Here is a 15,402-nt window from a genome sequence, read left to right as displayed (position 1 = left end):
CATTGCTTGTTGGCAAAACCCTGAAGCAGCCAAAAAAATCACTAAATTAAAATCTTGGTCTAAAGACTTTTTTGGTGCTTTCCACAGTATTGCAATCAACTTTAGAATAGTGGGAATGGGAATATTATTGAGTTAAGATCTTTTTGTATTATTACTACAGACCTGTACCTCTGCACTAGACTAAAAAAACCTTGTATTACCCCAGAAGAACTCTAACAATTCTACTCAATGGGGTGGAGGAATGTGCATTCTATAGCCCTTAGGACAGCGAAGTGTGCTTTCTTCCTTAAGCATGGTGTGATAGACCCACTTCCTGTCTGAGGCATCTCCAAGCAATGCTAGGAAAAAACACACCCTGTGTTCCACCAACGGCTGGGAATGTGACTGTTACTGACACTGGGTGAATCTTCTTCTACATTTCCTTCTCCATCAAACATCAGTACAAGGAGCAAAACCAAAGATTTTCATAAACTCAGAGACTCATAATTATCCTCATTGTTTGTGTTAAACACAGACAAGACATTAACCTTGTCTATATGATTAAAAGTATCACTTAGCCATTTAAAACATACATGGACACACATCCACAGTTTTTGTGTAATTGCTGCTGCCCTCTTTATAATGCTTCTAGGTACTGTCTTGAAGTGTTAACCTTCTGATCATCTATAAAAGAGTAAGGCATACACTGCAACATATTTAAATACATACTGTTCTGCATGTTGGGCATACTCATATGTACCAACAAGGGACTGCCCATTTCACACCATTCCTTTGAATTTTTTAAAGGTACTCTTCAATATATCAACTCAAGCTCTAGATATGTTGATCACACTGTAACATCGTGCATTTTTTCAAGCATTTCCCCTCTATAGAAGAGCATCTGAGGAGACATTTTCCACTGGCAGCACTGAGTACATTAATTATCTTTCCCCTTTATTTCGTCCCTAAGTTTGGGATAGTCGCACACAGTGCCTTTTAATGCAATATCCAGTTCCATATGTAGACAAGCAATATAGCACGCATCAAAGGCTAAGACAATGAATATTCTTATTGCCTATCCATAAATCATTAAGGTCGAATTAGTGACATAATATGTCTGGATCGCAAATTAACAGTGTTACTGTGGACCACAATGTATCCACTTAAATAAAGAGAGTTATTTAAATGGGGATTAACTTTAATCATATTAGACATGACAGCAGCATTGCACCTTGACAATGCTTTTCCATAGACTACATTCTACTGCATAACATTAATAATAAAAGAATGCAAGAGATCCCAATGGCACCCTTCAATCATCTCAAGCCCTGAAAATTAGGATGTAAAAAGAAAAAAAAATCAAATTTAATCATTTAATTAACATTAAAATCAAGCAGCATAAGCATCCCTAATACCACAAGAAAAGATGTTCAGGTAGAAGTAGTATGGCAAACAGACTTTAAAGCTAAAAATAACTCTAGCCTAAGAACAACAGGAAAAATAAATCTGACTCAATTAACCTGAAAGCACCGGTAGTCACAACACTGTTCTAATAACACAAATGAATTCATTTTGTTATAAACACTATACTTTTTTGTTACATATGGAGTGTAATGTATAGCAGGAAAGAGTCACACACTGTTTATATTTATATAAGAAATAATTTCTAATGAAAAAACAATATCAGTATCCACTAGGACTATGTGGCTCAAATACAACAATAGGCTACCTTTTTTAATACAGTTTGGTTTTGACTTGTTTCTTTAATCAAAATTTTGTAAACAGAATAGATGTATATAATCTTCATTTACTTTGTATATAATTTAACAGATAATATTCGGTCTCTGAACATTAACTGTGTTAAATAGAGAAAACACAGAACACGGCAGAGAGAGAATAGAGAGGGTCAAAAATTGGTCATATTTCCTCTCTTCCCTAATGAAAATTGGCCTCCCTCTAATTTTTTTTTTAAGCATTCCTAGATTTTCCTTCCTTTTTCTTCTGTTTTGCCTTCCCTTCATTTTTCCAGGGGGAAAAAAGTGGGTGAGAAGAAGGAAAAGAAGAAAAACCAAAAGAAAGAAAATGAGAAAAAGAATCAGACCGTCACAGAACTGTTTTTAAAGGGGATTTTTTTTAAATGGATAAATACTTACCTCTTTCCAAACAGCTCCTGGGGACAATGTATAGGAAAATTAGCTACCTGTAACTGAGCTCCTTCACCCAAACCTTGGGGTGGACATTCTGCAGGTTCTGAAGATGGGAATAGCAGTGGAACAAGCTTCATATTCTGCTTATGAGTAAGTTCCCCACATGGTGCTTTTCATTTGTAGGGCTCCGTGTATCTTACGCAGGAAGGTAAATAACTGCCCTTCTCATGAAGCTTTCATGGGTGCCCCAATTTGTGCAGCAGGTTCCTTACTCTCCAGACTGAATGAAAAGTGTGTTTTTAGCTGTGGGCTCCACACCACAGCAAGAGGTGGAACCAGGCCTACCTATTTGGTAGGCGGGGTCAAGAAGGGTAGTTGCCCCAGGACCTAGTAATTCAAAAGGAACCAGGACTCCAGCCACTGCTGCTGCGGCACCCGGAACCCTGGGCCTTTAAATCTCCAGGGGAGTATTGTGCAGCTACGTCCTGGGCTGCTTGGAGAGGTGTGGGCACCGCACAGCAACCTCCAGGTAGGGCTGGGGTGTGTGGTGCTGTTGGCCCCACCCCTTCTGGGAGCATGGAGCTGCTCCCCCTCTCCCTTGCTCAGGGACCCAGCCTGGCTGTTGGCACCCCTGGGTGGAACCCGAGGCTCATGGCTCTGTGCTGTAATTGTAGCCCTTGGCCACCACAGGCCACTACCCCCAGTTTGGTGAGCTCCTCCAGAGCCTCATCTCCCAGGTTTTGAATGTGCTGCTGAGTGGCAAACCAGTACAGAGATCCACACAACAGCAGCATCCCAAGATTGCCCCCCATACAGGAGCGATTCCCTGCAGTCTTTTCCCTTCTAGCCTAATTCGATCTGGCTTCCTGTGGGCCCCACAGAAGGAACAGACCATGACATGCAAAAGAGAGAGGTGCCTGGGGGAGCACTAGGGACACAGGGAGATGGACTAGAGCCAAACAGAACTTATAAGAAGAGAAGGGCAGTGTCATGCCCACTGGGTCTGGAAGTGAGGAGGGAGGGGAGGGCTCCTGATGTGAGTGTTAATTCCTAAGCCACAAGGCAGCTCTAAAAAAAAAGGCAATTAGGACTTCTAACCGTGATGGAACTTTGCTTGTCTGTCTTCTAACAGTTGAATGCACAATGTTCCTGACACCCGAGTCCCGCTCTGCCAATGGGGAAAAACTGAGTCCCGGAGAGGCTAACTGACTTGCTCAAGATCAACCTGCAAGTCTGCAGCAGTGTAAGGAGCAGAACGTGGGTTTCCAGAGTCTCCGTCTTGCGTCCAGTGACGCGACTCCAGCACACCCTTCTGCACACCAATCAGCATCATCACCAGCCAGAATACAGGCATCTGTTAACAGTGCTTCTGCAGAGAATAAACACCCCTGTTTGGCTGAGGTCTAGGATTTGGCCCATAGTCTGTTTATAGATTTTGTGTTTTGAGCAGCCTTTCCTGTTTTAAAGACAGAAACAACAACTGCATTTCTCCTACGGGGAATTTTTGTTCCCAACGTATGAATTTTGCCCGCAGACATTATTTCTGCAACTAGTACTCCACTTCAGAAATAACAGATTGCTCTTCCTCCTTCACTGTTACAGGCATCAATAGAGTCAATCACCAGATCTTGCTCTTCAGAGGGACTGCCTTCAGAGGCCTGGCTTAGCAAGACAAATGTCTCTAAATCCACATCCATGTGTCAAGTTGCAAAAGCCTATCAGAGAGACCATCAGTTTGGGTTTTCAACAGGGCAGGGATGTGCTTGCAGGAGAATATCCCCCCTTCCGTTCAGGTCTTGTCTCTGCTTCTGTAGCCAGTTACTCGTGTGCTCTCCCTTCGTGTGCCAAGTGTTTTATTGAAAAGGAATTTGTCTTTTCTCTCACTGCGGATTCAAGTGCATCCAAGAGCCTTATTGAATGAGGTAGCTCACAACAACATAGAGCTCCTTTGGGATGGCCACTGATATTAGAACAATAAATCCAGACTGACACTACAACTGTTGGATGAAGCATGTGTGTGTTGGGTGGGAAGGTGGCCGTGTCATTTATGGGCACTGTGGGCCAATTCCGCTTTGTTGCAATCGCAGTGAAGTCAAATAGGCAATGAGGTCACTGTGGTTCCCAGGAGGTAGAGGACAAAAAGGGGCTCATTCTTCCTTTCCACTTTGTGAGAAGATGAGCAATAACAAAACACCACAAGCCCACAAAGCAACATTAGGAGTTACCACTGCTGCTGACCTCAGTGAAGCAAAAAATAAAGTAGCAGAACTGCAGGACAGCAGAACTGGAAGGCAACAAAGATTTCAGGCATTGTGAATTAGCTGGACTGCCAGAGTGGAAAAAGCCAACATGTACGTTTTGATCTGGTGTGGCAATAGAGCAAGTGTATCCTTTCTAAAGAAACCCATTCTGCAGTACATGGAGTTGTAACAAAGGCTGAAGTGGTCTGCCTAGGTAATGCACCGAATTGCAACATTTCTTCCCATCTAAAATTTAACACTCATAGGATTTTCTTCTCAAAATATTAGCATAGCTACAATATAAACATAGCTAGCAACATCTGCAATAACATCCACTTTTTTTTAACTGGTTTCAATACTGTGGCTCAATGCAACAAACAAACAGAGCAGCTGTTTTAGAACAAATCAGTGTCTCAACTTTTTTTTTTTATAAAGAACCCCTTTTTAAATAAAAATTATTATAAGTACCCCCAGTTTTCAGACACACAACTTTTTTTCTCTACCATTACAACACATTTGTTTAAACAACTTAATCACAGTCAGGCAGGTGATGAAACTTTTGGGTGTAAAAAGTACAAAAATGAAGCGCTGTAAAACAAAACAAAAATTCAGTTTTTTTCCAAATTTCAGTTGTGTTGATGTACCCCCCAGACTTCTCTCGAGTACCCCTAAAGGTACTCATACTACTGGTTGAGAAACATTGTTCTAAATCCTGCAGTTCACATTTGACTTCTATGCAGTTTAGCTTGGAACTCTCAACATCTTTCCCCCTCCGCCCCCCACAGAAGTGACCAAAGCACAATTTTAATTTAGAAGCCAAAGGTTATCATACGTCATTACCTCCAAGGCAGCCAATGAATGAAAGCAGGAACAACGGTGTCCACAGCATCACCATCTTCAATTTTCAAAAGTTAGTCAATCTTATCCAGTCGCCGTCTTCCACGCAAAACCTTTAATCTGTAAAAACAATATATACATATAAAGTATAATCATGGGAGCCAAATGAAAACCTCATTTCCTTAAGAAAGCACTTTTTTAATAATAGCAGATTGACAGCCACTTAAATCCTTAGAAATTACTCTCTTTTCTATTTAGGTCTCAATCATGAGCCATAGAAGAGCACAAACCTATAATTAGACGTGCAATATAGCACAGAGTTGATTAGAAATCAAGAAAAGCACACGGGCAAGCATGTGAGTTTGTTCTCCCTCCTGCTCAAATAAATAGCATGCTAATATAAAAGCAATGGAGCTGCAATAAGGGCTCCATCCAGACAAGCAGTTACACATGTGCACAGTCCAATTCAGGAGGTCTACACTTGCACAAAAGTTCAGCCTGTGCTTCAGCTGTTTTACTGGATTGAGGACTAAAACTACAGCATCAAATTACTCAGGATGCAAAAGCAAAACTACTCAATTCTGCGGCACAAACGGATGGGGGATGTGCTCGGTTTTAGAGGTTTGGGGTTCCCCCCCATTTTTGCTCCTCTCATGACACTGCACACATGGGAAAGTTAGCCAGTGCCTCTTTTCTCCCTCAGGTTGGTCTGACCTTTAAGTATTCTCAGCTCTGCCTGATGTGAGAAGAATGGGAAACCAATCATCACTCAGAGAAGCACAGAAGAGATAAAGAAACCTACACTGATGTGTGCTGATTTCTCTAACACTGGGGTCTCAAATACTACCTTTTCAAAGTATGAAAAAGGTGCAGCAGAGGCAAATAGCAATGAAAGGGAATCTGTCTATGCTGCTGTTACATACACAGCTTGTATTTCTCTCGTCACCAGTACCACTGTAACACAAGGACTAACACATGTAAACACCAATGCAATGATGTTGCTGAGGTTTTATTTATGTTGCAAATTTGCACAGAGAATGCATAACCACACTGGAAAGCGCGTAGAGGGGGAACCAAAGAGTTATCAATCCAGAGAACAACTGGCATATGTGGCACCAGGTAGTTTGGGATTGCAAAATATATTTAATAGCATCTTCATCAGGTTTCAGCACCAACATCCTATCTGAGATGAACAGGACAGTTTGCAAGTCTTAGAACTATTGTTTTAGGATGTCTGTAGGCTCTGGCAGACAGTAGCCCATCCGTTTATGCTCCGCTCATGTTAGGAAAAAATATCTGTGACAATAAGCAACGTTTTGTTGTGTTCAACATGAACACTAAAAGAACTTAATGTTGCCAAGTCAAACACTCAAATATTAGATTGCCAGCGCAACTCTGATTCAGTCCACTTGTGCACATGTATTAGGACACAGTCTTTAAATTCCATTATCTACTTTTTCTGCAGGATCCCTGCCTCATCAAGGGCATAGGATAAGGATAGTTTATGCATGAGCTGGGAATATGTTTGTATAACAAAGGAGACTTGTTTATAGGATCCATTTTAGTTGCTGCAGAAGTGGGAAGGTGTGGAGTGAATGATGCAGGGGAGGAAAGGATGGTCTTGAGTCCTGGACTTTACAACCTTAATGATGTTCTTTTAACATAGGTTGTATAATTTCCTAGGTTTCTAAAAAGCAGTGTAATCATACTGACATTAACATGGAGCAGCAGCAGGATTGGGGACCTAAGATCCATCCCACAGACCTTTGCTACTTGAGCTAGCAGAATAACTGACAGAGGAGTGAGGTGTCATCCGCTGTGTGGACCAGCAGTAGAGAGGAATGGGACACGTCACCAGTGGCTTTCACAGTTAACTGCTAAGAGCAGACAAATGGGGAGAATCAGGAATCCTGAGGTCTAATCCACACTCTGCAAGGACTGGCCTAGTGTTCACAGATGTTCCTGTATCTTCCTTCTCCCTCTCTCTCCCCCCTTCCCCTGCCTGTCCCCAACTTTACTACTTCTGTCTACTCTCCTCCAAACTGTTCCTATCTTTTCCTCTTTCCCACCCCTAGCTTTTCGTCCCAGTGCTAGTCTCCTTGTCTAGCCAGTTCCAGTCCTGTCCCTTCCCCCATCTACCCTGATTCCTTGTCCCCAGACTCTTTGACTGGCCAACCTGTCACAGTTGTCTCCTCTCCCCAAATTCCTCTGCCTATTTCAGGGGTCCTTAATCCCCCACAACTGGTCCTCAGCCCTCCCCACTGTTTCCCTCACCAGCTTCAGTCCACCTGCCTTTGTTACAGTCTTGCCACTTGTCCCCCACAGTTCTAGTTACTCTCTACTTTTCTTCCCATTTTCAACTTCACTAAGGGGTCACCCTCCCACAAGCACCCCTTTGTGGCCAAGGGCATGGTTCCACAAGCTCCTCTGCTCCGACTGGCTCTGGGAGCGCAAGTGTCCCGGATGGCCTTCCTGGTCAGTGACCTGGGACCAGGCTTCTTCTCACCCTGTTTTTGTAGCTGCTGGGGGGTAGGCAGGGGAAGCCATGTCTGCCCATTCCTCTGGGTCCCAGCCCAGGGACCCTGCAAGAAGCAGTTTCCTATTAAGGGCACACCTAGACTGCCCACAGCTTTCAAAAGATATGCAAATTTGGCACGAATTTACATATCTTCTTCTGATCCAGTTTTCAGAAGAGTTTTTTTAAAATAAATAAATAAATAAAGCAGTCTAGATGTGGTTCTTTCAAAAAAAAAAAAAAAAAAACAAACACACACACACAACCATACACCCCTTTTTTGAAAGAGCCCTTCTTCCTAAAACAAAATGAGGTGTACAGGGTTCTTTCGAAAAAAGGATTTTTTCCCCCGAAAAAAGCACATCTAGACTTTTTTTTTCCCCCAAAAAAGCAAACTCTTCCAAAAACAGAATCAGAAGAAGATATGCAAATCTGGTGTGAATTTGCGTATCTTCTTCTGAAAGCCGTGGGCAGTCTAGACGTGCCCTATGTGTCTCTGCTATACACTGCTACCTCACTGCCTAGACTACTGCCCCAAGAAGCTGCTCTGTCCAGCCCTCTCTCTCAGGGATCTAAGGTCAAGTTCTCATGGCACCTTGTCCAGGGATCTGCAAGTTATCCTAGTCCAGCGTTTCCCAAACTATGGGCCACGGCCCACTACCGGGCCGTGGGGAAAAAAAGATACTGGGCCTCAGCATGGCTGCCAGGGTGTTCTGGGGTCCCGGATTGCCCATGCAGTGCCGGGTTCCCCAAGCCCTCAGCTAGGCTGGGCGGATGCAGGTGTATGTTTCAGGCTCCCGGCGGAGGTGTAGTGAGGGTTACCAGGGGAGCTCTTATTGCTGGCTGTGGAGGAGGGAGAGGGAGTTGGATATGGGCCACAGAGAAGCAGGGTCGGGGCAGTGGAGCTGCCCAGGGAAGATAGGAATGGGAACCGGCCTGCGGAAGCAGAGCTGGATGGGGGAACTGGCTGGCAGAAGCAGGGCTGGCTCGGGGAGCAGGAGCAGGGGGGCTGGCCAAGGGAGATCGCAAGGGGGGGGGGAGAAAACCAGCTGGCAGAAGCAGGGCTGGCCAGGGGGTGGGAGCAGTGGGGCTGGCCAGGGGAGATTGCGGGGGGTGGGGGGAACCAGTTGGCAGGGGCAGTGAGGCTGCCTGGGGGAGATTGCGGGGCTAGCTGGGGAACCGGCCAGCGGAAGCAGGGCTGGCGGGGGCAGCAGGGCTTGCCAGGAGAGATGGGGAGAGAATCGGCCGGCAGGGACAGCGGGGCTGGCCCAGGGTGGGGAGAGAAGGGGGGGGGGGGGAAAAAGAGGGAGGAAGCTCCTTTCTGTCAGTTCTAGTTCCCAGCTACAATCCAGGCAAGACCATCCAGAAGCAGCAGTGCTGAGCATGTGCAAATGGAATTTTTTTCCCCTAAGGCTCACAATTTGACCATATTCGGGCAGATGTTCACAGAAACACCAAAAGGCACATCTGATACAAAGGCTACCCCTTCCTGCATCAACTTTCTGCTCTACAGCATATGGCAGAAGAGGGTCTCAAACAAACATTTTCCAGCATGTCTGTAAATGGCAAAATTAAGTATTTTCTCCTACCCTTGCTCTCAGAAAAATAGCTGAAGCATTTTGGCAGAAATGTTCCAAGATAATTCAGCCTGAGGCAGACATCTGGCATGGGAAATTTCAATCTGAATAGTTAAAATTCGGAAAAGCTACATAAGCAGCTGAAAAATTCAAGTACGAAATGTTGAACAACTTTAATAATACGTGATGCTCGCAATCTCACCTATAAAAAGCTTATGAAGGCAATGTCTACACTACCAGGTTACTTTGAACAGTGATAGAAATGCAGCCGTGTTAGTCTGGGCTAGCTGAAACAAAAGACAGGACTATGCAGCACTTAAAAGACTAACAAGAGGCTTTATTAGGTGATGAGCTTTCGTGGGCCAGACCCACTTCTGATTCAACTGGGTCTGGCCCATGAAAGCTCATCACCTAATAAACCATCTTGTTAGTCTTTAAGTGCTGCATAGTCCTGTCTTTTGTTTCGGGTTACTTTGAAATATATATTTCAAAATAACTCCCGAAATAACTAACTTATTTCGAAATAAGCTTATTCTTCTTCACAAGCCGGGGTTATTATTTCGAAATAACATGCCCCTTATTTTGAAATACCAGGTTTGGTAGTGTGGATGTTCACATTGTGACTTCAAAAATAGGCATGCTGTAAGAGCCGAACAAATAGTTCTCCAGCAAGGGTTGGATTGTGTTCAAAGCCCCAAACAGACTTGTGGATCAATTTCCTGCCTATTTACGACCCCTGTCCTCCCATTCAGAATTGCATAACAACCATGTAGCAATTACAGACAGAGTAAGATGCTGCTCATCATGAGCAAAGGTGCCAGAATGTTGAACTATCTTAGGAAAATACTTAATGCATTCTCATGATTTTTAAAGCAAGTTAGAAGCTGGGATTTAGGAATGTTCCCAGCATGTGGAGCACCACTCGTCCATAGACCAATTTGAGAGTCACTGATAAACTGTGCTAGGTTCCATATGTAGGTTTGGCTAAAGTATGAGGAAACAATTTACCCCACAGTGAAACAACTAGTTTTAGACCTTGCACTATGGTCCTCACAAAACCATGTGAAAATAGCCAGATAAATATTAACAAATGCAAATCTTTTATAAGACCCCCCCCCAAAAAAAAACCCCACCTACTGCCATCTTTCTGCCTCTAAAGCTATAAAATTAAAACCAGTCGTAGGCACTTAAAGTGGCATATAAAAGGATCCCAGACACTGTGAACCATTCCAGTATTAATAGTTATCATTTTAAAACCGGGAAAAGCAGCGCACCCTTAAGAGAATAAAAAACAAACTTTTGTTCTTTTGTTGCAATAATGTATTCACATCGTGTCTCCAATGGCTGCCTTTAAAGTATTCCCTAAATTCAATATCTTTGTTGACAATCACATCTTTCTAGAAGTCAAGCAAACAAACCAAAATCACAGCCACCATTTTAGGACTTCTTGTTCTTTTGTGCCATATACTTTGCTGTACTTGTCATATACCATGATGTACTGAATTTATGCCACGGAAGGAGTACTTAATTTGAAAGGCATTCATAATTGTAATGATGGGAAAGGCATTTGAATTGCAGAGTGGGCAACAGCTCAAATGTTTGAGCTGACTTGACTTAGCACAATCTCCAGTAAAAGGAGCAAAGGGATTAGGGTTTGCTTAAATTCTATTGATGTGACAACTGCAGAACAAGCATATTTTTTGTACGAGCCAAAACCCTGAAGCAATTTTGTGTGGCATGAGAATTTACCACACATTTTACTAGTTCTCATGTCTACAGAGGAAATGCTCAAGCTCCAAGATTAAAAAACAAATACAGATGAAAATATTAAGTTATAGAAGAACCCCCTTTTGACATGCAAATTATGTTGCTACCACTATTATATGTTTTGCAATAAATCTTGTACAAAGATTGTCAAGTAAAGTGTGAATAGAAAGGAGTCAATCTTTAGAGACCTGTTAAAAAGAATGTGAATGGTAATTAGCCCATTGCACACTAGATAGGTTAGAACTTTGAAATGCAAATGTTGCTAATTGTATATGCTCACTCATACTGTTAGCCATATAAACAAACAGTACCTATCTATCACCATAGCTAGTATAGAGATAAAAAGAAATAACGTTTAAATGAATCTTGGGTGCTATAATATTTAAAGTTTATTATAAACTACTTAATGGAATTTTACCTTAAGTTAACAACCGGGGATGTTTGAGAAGCAAAGGGTGACATCAAAAGTCTAGTGTTCATCCAGGACAGTATGGTCAAGACTGCTAGAAAACTGATCCTTTCTTGGCACTTGAATCTTCCAAATCAGATCTGCTTAATGCTTCATGTAGGGGAAGCTTAAGTTGTGAGACTGAGATCTCAACTTTATTATGGACAATGGACTATCACTTCTGAACTAATTCGGAAATAATTCTTTACAACTAAGTCTTGGAATATCCACAAGCTTTGGGGATTGTCAGCCCCATTCTTTGAAGTTTACCCTACTTGAGTAACTTGTGTGCGGCACACCTGGGAATCCAGTCATATCCCTCCACCCCAAAAATATGACAAATCCTAAGCACTGACAATACTGTGCAGCATGCAGTACTGCTGCTGTGATTCCACACACATTTATTGAAAAAGGTACGCTACACACTCTTACACACACGATAGTCTAGTGCAATGGCATTCACACAGGTTACCAAGCTGTAACTGCATAGTAAATCTGCAGTGCACAAAGAGCGAACACAGTAAGTGGGTCTGAGGTGGTGAGGGATGAATGGGACTTAGAATCTGACTATGCAAGATGCAGGGCAGTTTCAAGACAGCCAAATCAAACCCAAGACAAAACATTGAGCAACTGGTTCCACACAGGAGATAGGGCGCTTGAGGAGAAGGCAGGAAGTACTGCTCAAAAAGGTGCTTTTAAAAGTCGGACATTAAAGAGGACACCAAGTGCTGTGCAGACAGAGTGGAAACTGTTTCAGGCATAGCAGCAGCAACGTATTTGGCGGGGAAGAGCAAGAGGACAGGAAAGCTAAAGGATTGGGAGAAGCACAGGAATGGCTGGAGAGGAGAGCTTGTCTGTGTTCCACAAAAGGGAACTTGGACAGGAAGAAGTAACCGTAACCATAGTGAGCAGTGAGCCGAGCATGGAAAACTAGTTTTCGAGTTCTTCAAAAGAAGGAAGCAGTTAGAATTAGCCAACCCTAGGAGTGGGAAGAGTAAAGGTTACACAGCTTGTGTGAAAAGGAGAAGATAATGGAATTGTCAATGGAGATGAAGAAGGGAGAGACAGTGGTTTAATACTTTCAGGCTAATCTTTTGGGAGAGCTAGTTTCCAGGGGGTTGGCTGGGTTGGACCATGTGTGGGGAAGAGGGTGCAGGATGGAATTTCTGGTAGGTGGAATTGAGTCAAGGCCATGCTTTCTCCTCCAGTGTACACGTCAATGACCCTGATTCCCTACTTCGTGCCACCTCATCTGAGAGGTTAGAAAAGGGAGCCCATCACAGCAGCAGGAGAAAGGTAGAGCCAGAATAATACTAGCCAATGGAAGAGCAGGTGGCCAGTAAGCAAAAAAAGAGGAAGGATGGGGTCTCTTCCTGATATGGGAAACTTTGTTTGGTTTGTAAATATGAGGAAGAGAAGGTCAAGGGAGAAAAAACAAACACTGTGGGCTTAGGGTTCCTATTAGGGTGAGTATTGGGAGAGAGGAAGAGAATTAATTCAGCATGAAAGCTCTCATATGGGGTTGAAGAATGTGGTTCAAACTGGCAGGATTGAAAATTAGGTCCACTATTCCAGCTCTCCTTGGGAGAGCATGTGATGTAAAAGCCCCCAAAGAGGCAGGCAGGATGCTGTGCCTTGCATCCGTCCTTCGTCCTAGCTCTAGCCTTGTCAGTCAGTGGAGAGACTGAAACGTACAAAAATCCTGAACTCCAAAACTCACTCCCCTGACAAAAGAACAGAGCCAGTCGGAAGTGCAGGCAAACCGTAAATGAGCCCACTGGAACGCTGCTCATGTTGGGATTTCTCCTTGATGACCAGCTTAGTTGAAATGATATGGATACTGGAGCCCTGCATATTAGAATGATGAGAGTTTTATATAGCATCAGCCAGCTTCTAATGAATCTTACAGGGATTGATTGTCCCGTCCAACTTTAGCAACTTGCTTTTCCATTTAGCAACAACGATTAGTGACAAATGTTTATGATGAAATATTTTTATCCTCGTCATGGGCATCACTACTGTACAATATATATGCAAAATCTATGTACTATGACACTTCTCACAGACTGGAGAAGGGAACTTTTGAATAACTTGGAAATGGTCGTATGTATCCCAGGGCTTTAAAAAAAAAATGCTTCTGGACAAAGCAAAGCATGAAAAATGCATTCAGTCCCCCCCAATCACTATTTTGAGGAAGTTAAGAAACTGAAACTAAAATTAAACCTGAACTCATCCTAAACCTTGACGATAGTACTGTTAATGTTGCATTAATATCAACAGAACGCATACTAGCCGGTCAACTAATTAACCTTTTGGAGGTGAAATGTAATTGTCACACTTTGTTCTGTCTGTCGGTATCCAGAAGCATTTCTTTTTATAGTTTGGCTCTCTCTTTTACCTAAAATGTCTCTTCTCCAGTGTTTCTCCTTTTTCAAATTGTTGTGCTTAATACCGTAGCAAGGTACAATTTCCTGCCACATCATTCCATGTCTACTAATAAAATATCTTGTACATTCATTTATCATATGTTCATCTCTATTTCCCTTTAGCAATAATCTTCCAGTAAGATCTTTTGTCAAATGAGACATGATGGTAAAAGTCTTTTGAAACTCTTCCTCCCTTTCACCAAAAATAACAATTTTCAGATTGAAACAAAGATGTTTAAGAAATCTGTTCACTACCGAATCTGCCAAGTCAGTGCATTCTTGTTCTTCATATTAAAGGTTAAAGAAACATGTGTATCACATAGCCACACGTTAATTTGTAGGAACAATATAACAACACTGTCGACTGGATTAGACCTTTTAGCCAGGCTGTGAGGCAGCACAGAACTACCAGTGTTTGCTTGAGGAAGAATTGTGCCTCTAAGCTCAAAGAAAGGTTTGCAGCATAACCTGCTACACTCACAGTACACAAAATCCTATCTGCTGGCCAGTGTGGAGGGAGATGGAGCCCCCATTTCCTGTCATAAGAAAAAAAAAATTTAAGCAGGAGGCATTAACTGAAGAAAGCAGCTAATATACAAGAACAAACCTGGCTTCCACACAATTCAAGTTCCAGCTTTGTCTTCCTTGTTTACTCGGGGGCCACATTTTGTCTGGAATCGTAACCAGTGCACAAGACCTCTGATGATCAAATGATATACTTAAAACATTATTACACCTCCCAAATATCCTTGTGCAGCTCCGCTGCAAAGGATGCAAAGTGGGAGGAGAGAGTCTGGAAGTGACAGCCACACTCCACTAATCACGGCTACAACTGTCAATCTCCCTAACCTCATCTCATCATCATGGCTTAACGTCATGTCTATCTCACCCTTATTGCAATGCTTTTCTTTATCAATAACCAGGGTTTTAAAGATGGAAGGAGCTCAGAAGTCTTTCCTGAAGGTTTGCTCCTGATCTCTCTGTTCTGGCTTCCATTCTCTTTGCTGCTCCTCTAAGAAGAATAAACATTCCATCATAAAAAATAAATCCCTATTGGTTGTTTATTGTTTCTACTGGATAAACATTGGATGTGATTTCTATTTCACAAGGAAACTCTAGCACACTTCAGGAAGGTCTAGTTACTCTAGCACACTTCAGGAAGTGTTAGTGCCCCACAGAGCCAACGGTTGCAGTGATGATAGCAGAAGCAGAATTTTGCTCAGTAGATCTTTGTCAGGCACTAACAGATAATAGTGCATCATGAAAGTGTATCAGACTTTCTCCCTGCCCATATCTGTCAATAAAATCTATTTTTTCTGTTCTCTGAGTCACCACATATTTAAATTCAAACTGTGAAATAAGGTTTTAGCTTTATACTGAACGGTGGCATGTATTTATTGTTTTAAATGTGTTGAGGTATTTTCATCGGTACACATTCAACAAGTTTAACATTAGTCACGTGCTCC

At 42.6% G+C, this 15,402-nt stretch overlaps 1 protein-coding gene across 2 annotated transcripts in view; it reads right to left on the bottom strand.

The window, feature by feature from the left end:
* The window catches only part of CNTN3 (contactin 3), a 274,838-nt gene that overhangs the window by 194,332 nt on the left and 65,104 nt on the right, over positions 1–15,402 (bottom strand). For both annotated transcript variants that reach the window (XM_075938655.2, XM_006113828.5), the window contains exon 2: positions 5,207–5,323. In XM_075938655.2, coding sequence (XP_075794770.2) covers positions 5,207–5,261 — 55 coding nt within the window. In that variant the 5' untranslated portion in view covers positions 5,262–5,323. The remainder of the gene's footprint in view (positions 1–5,206; positions 5,324–15,402) is intronic.

Source organism: Pelodiscus sinensis, chromosome 11, assembly GCF_052426305.1.
Source record: "Pelodiscus sinensis isolate ZL-2025 chromosome 11, ASM5242630v1, whole genome shotgun sequence".
Lineage (NCBI taxonomy): Eukaryota > Metazoa > Chordata > Testudines > Trionychidae > Pelodiscus > Pelodiscus sinensis.
Note: the sequence above shows the minus strand (reverse complement) of the source record. Positions and strands in the feature narration are given on the sequence as shown.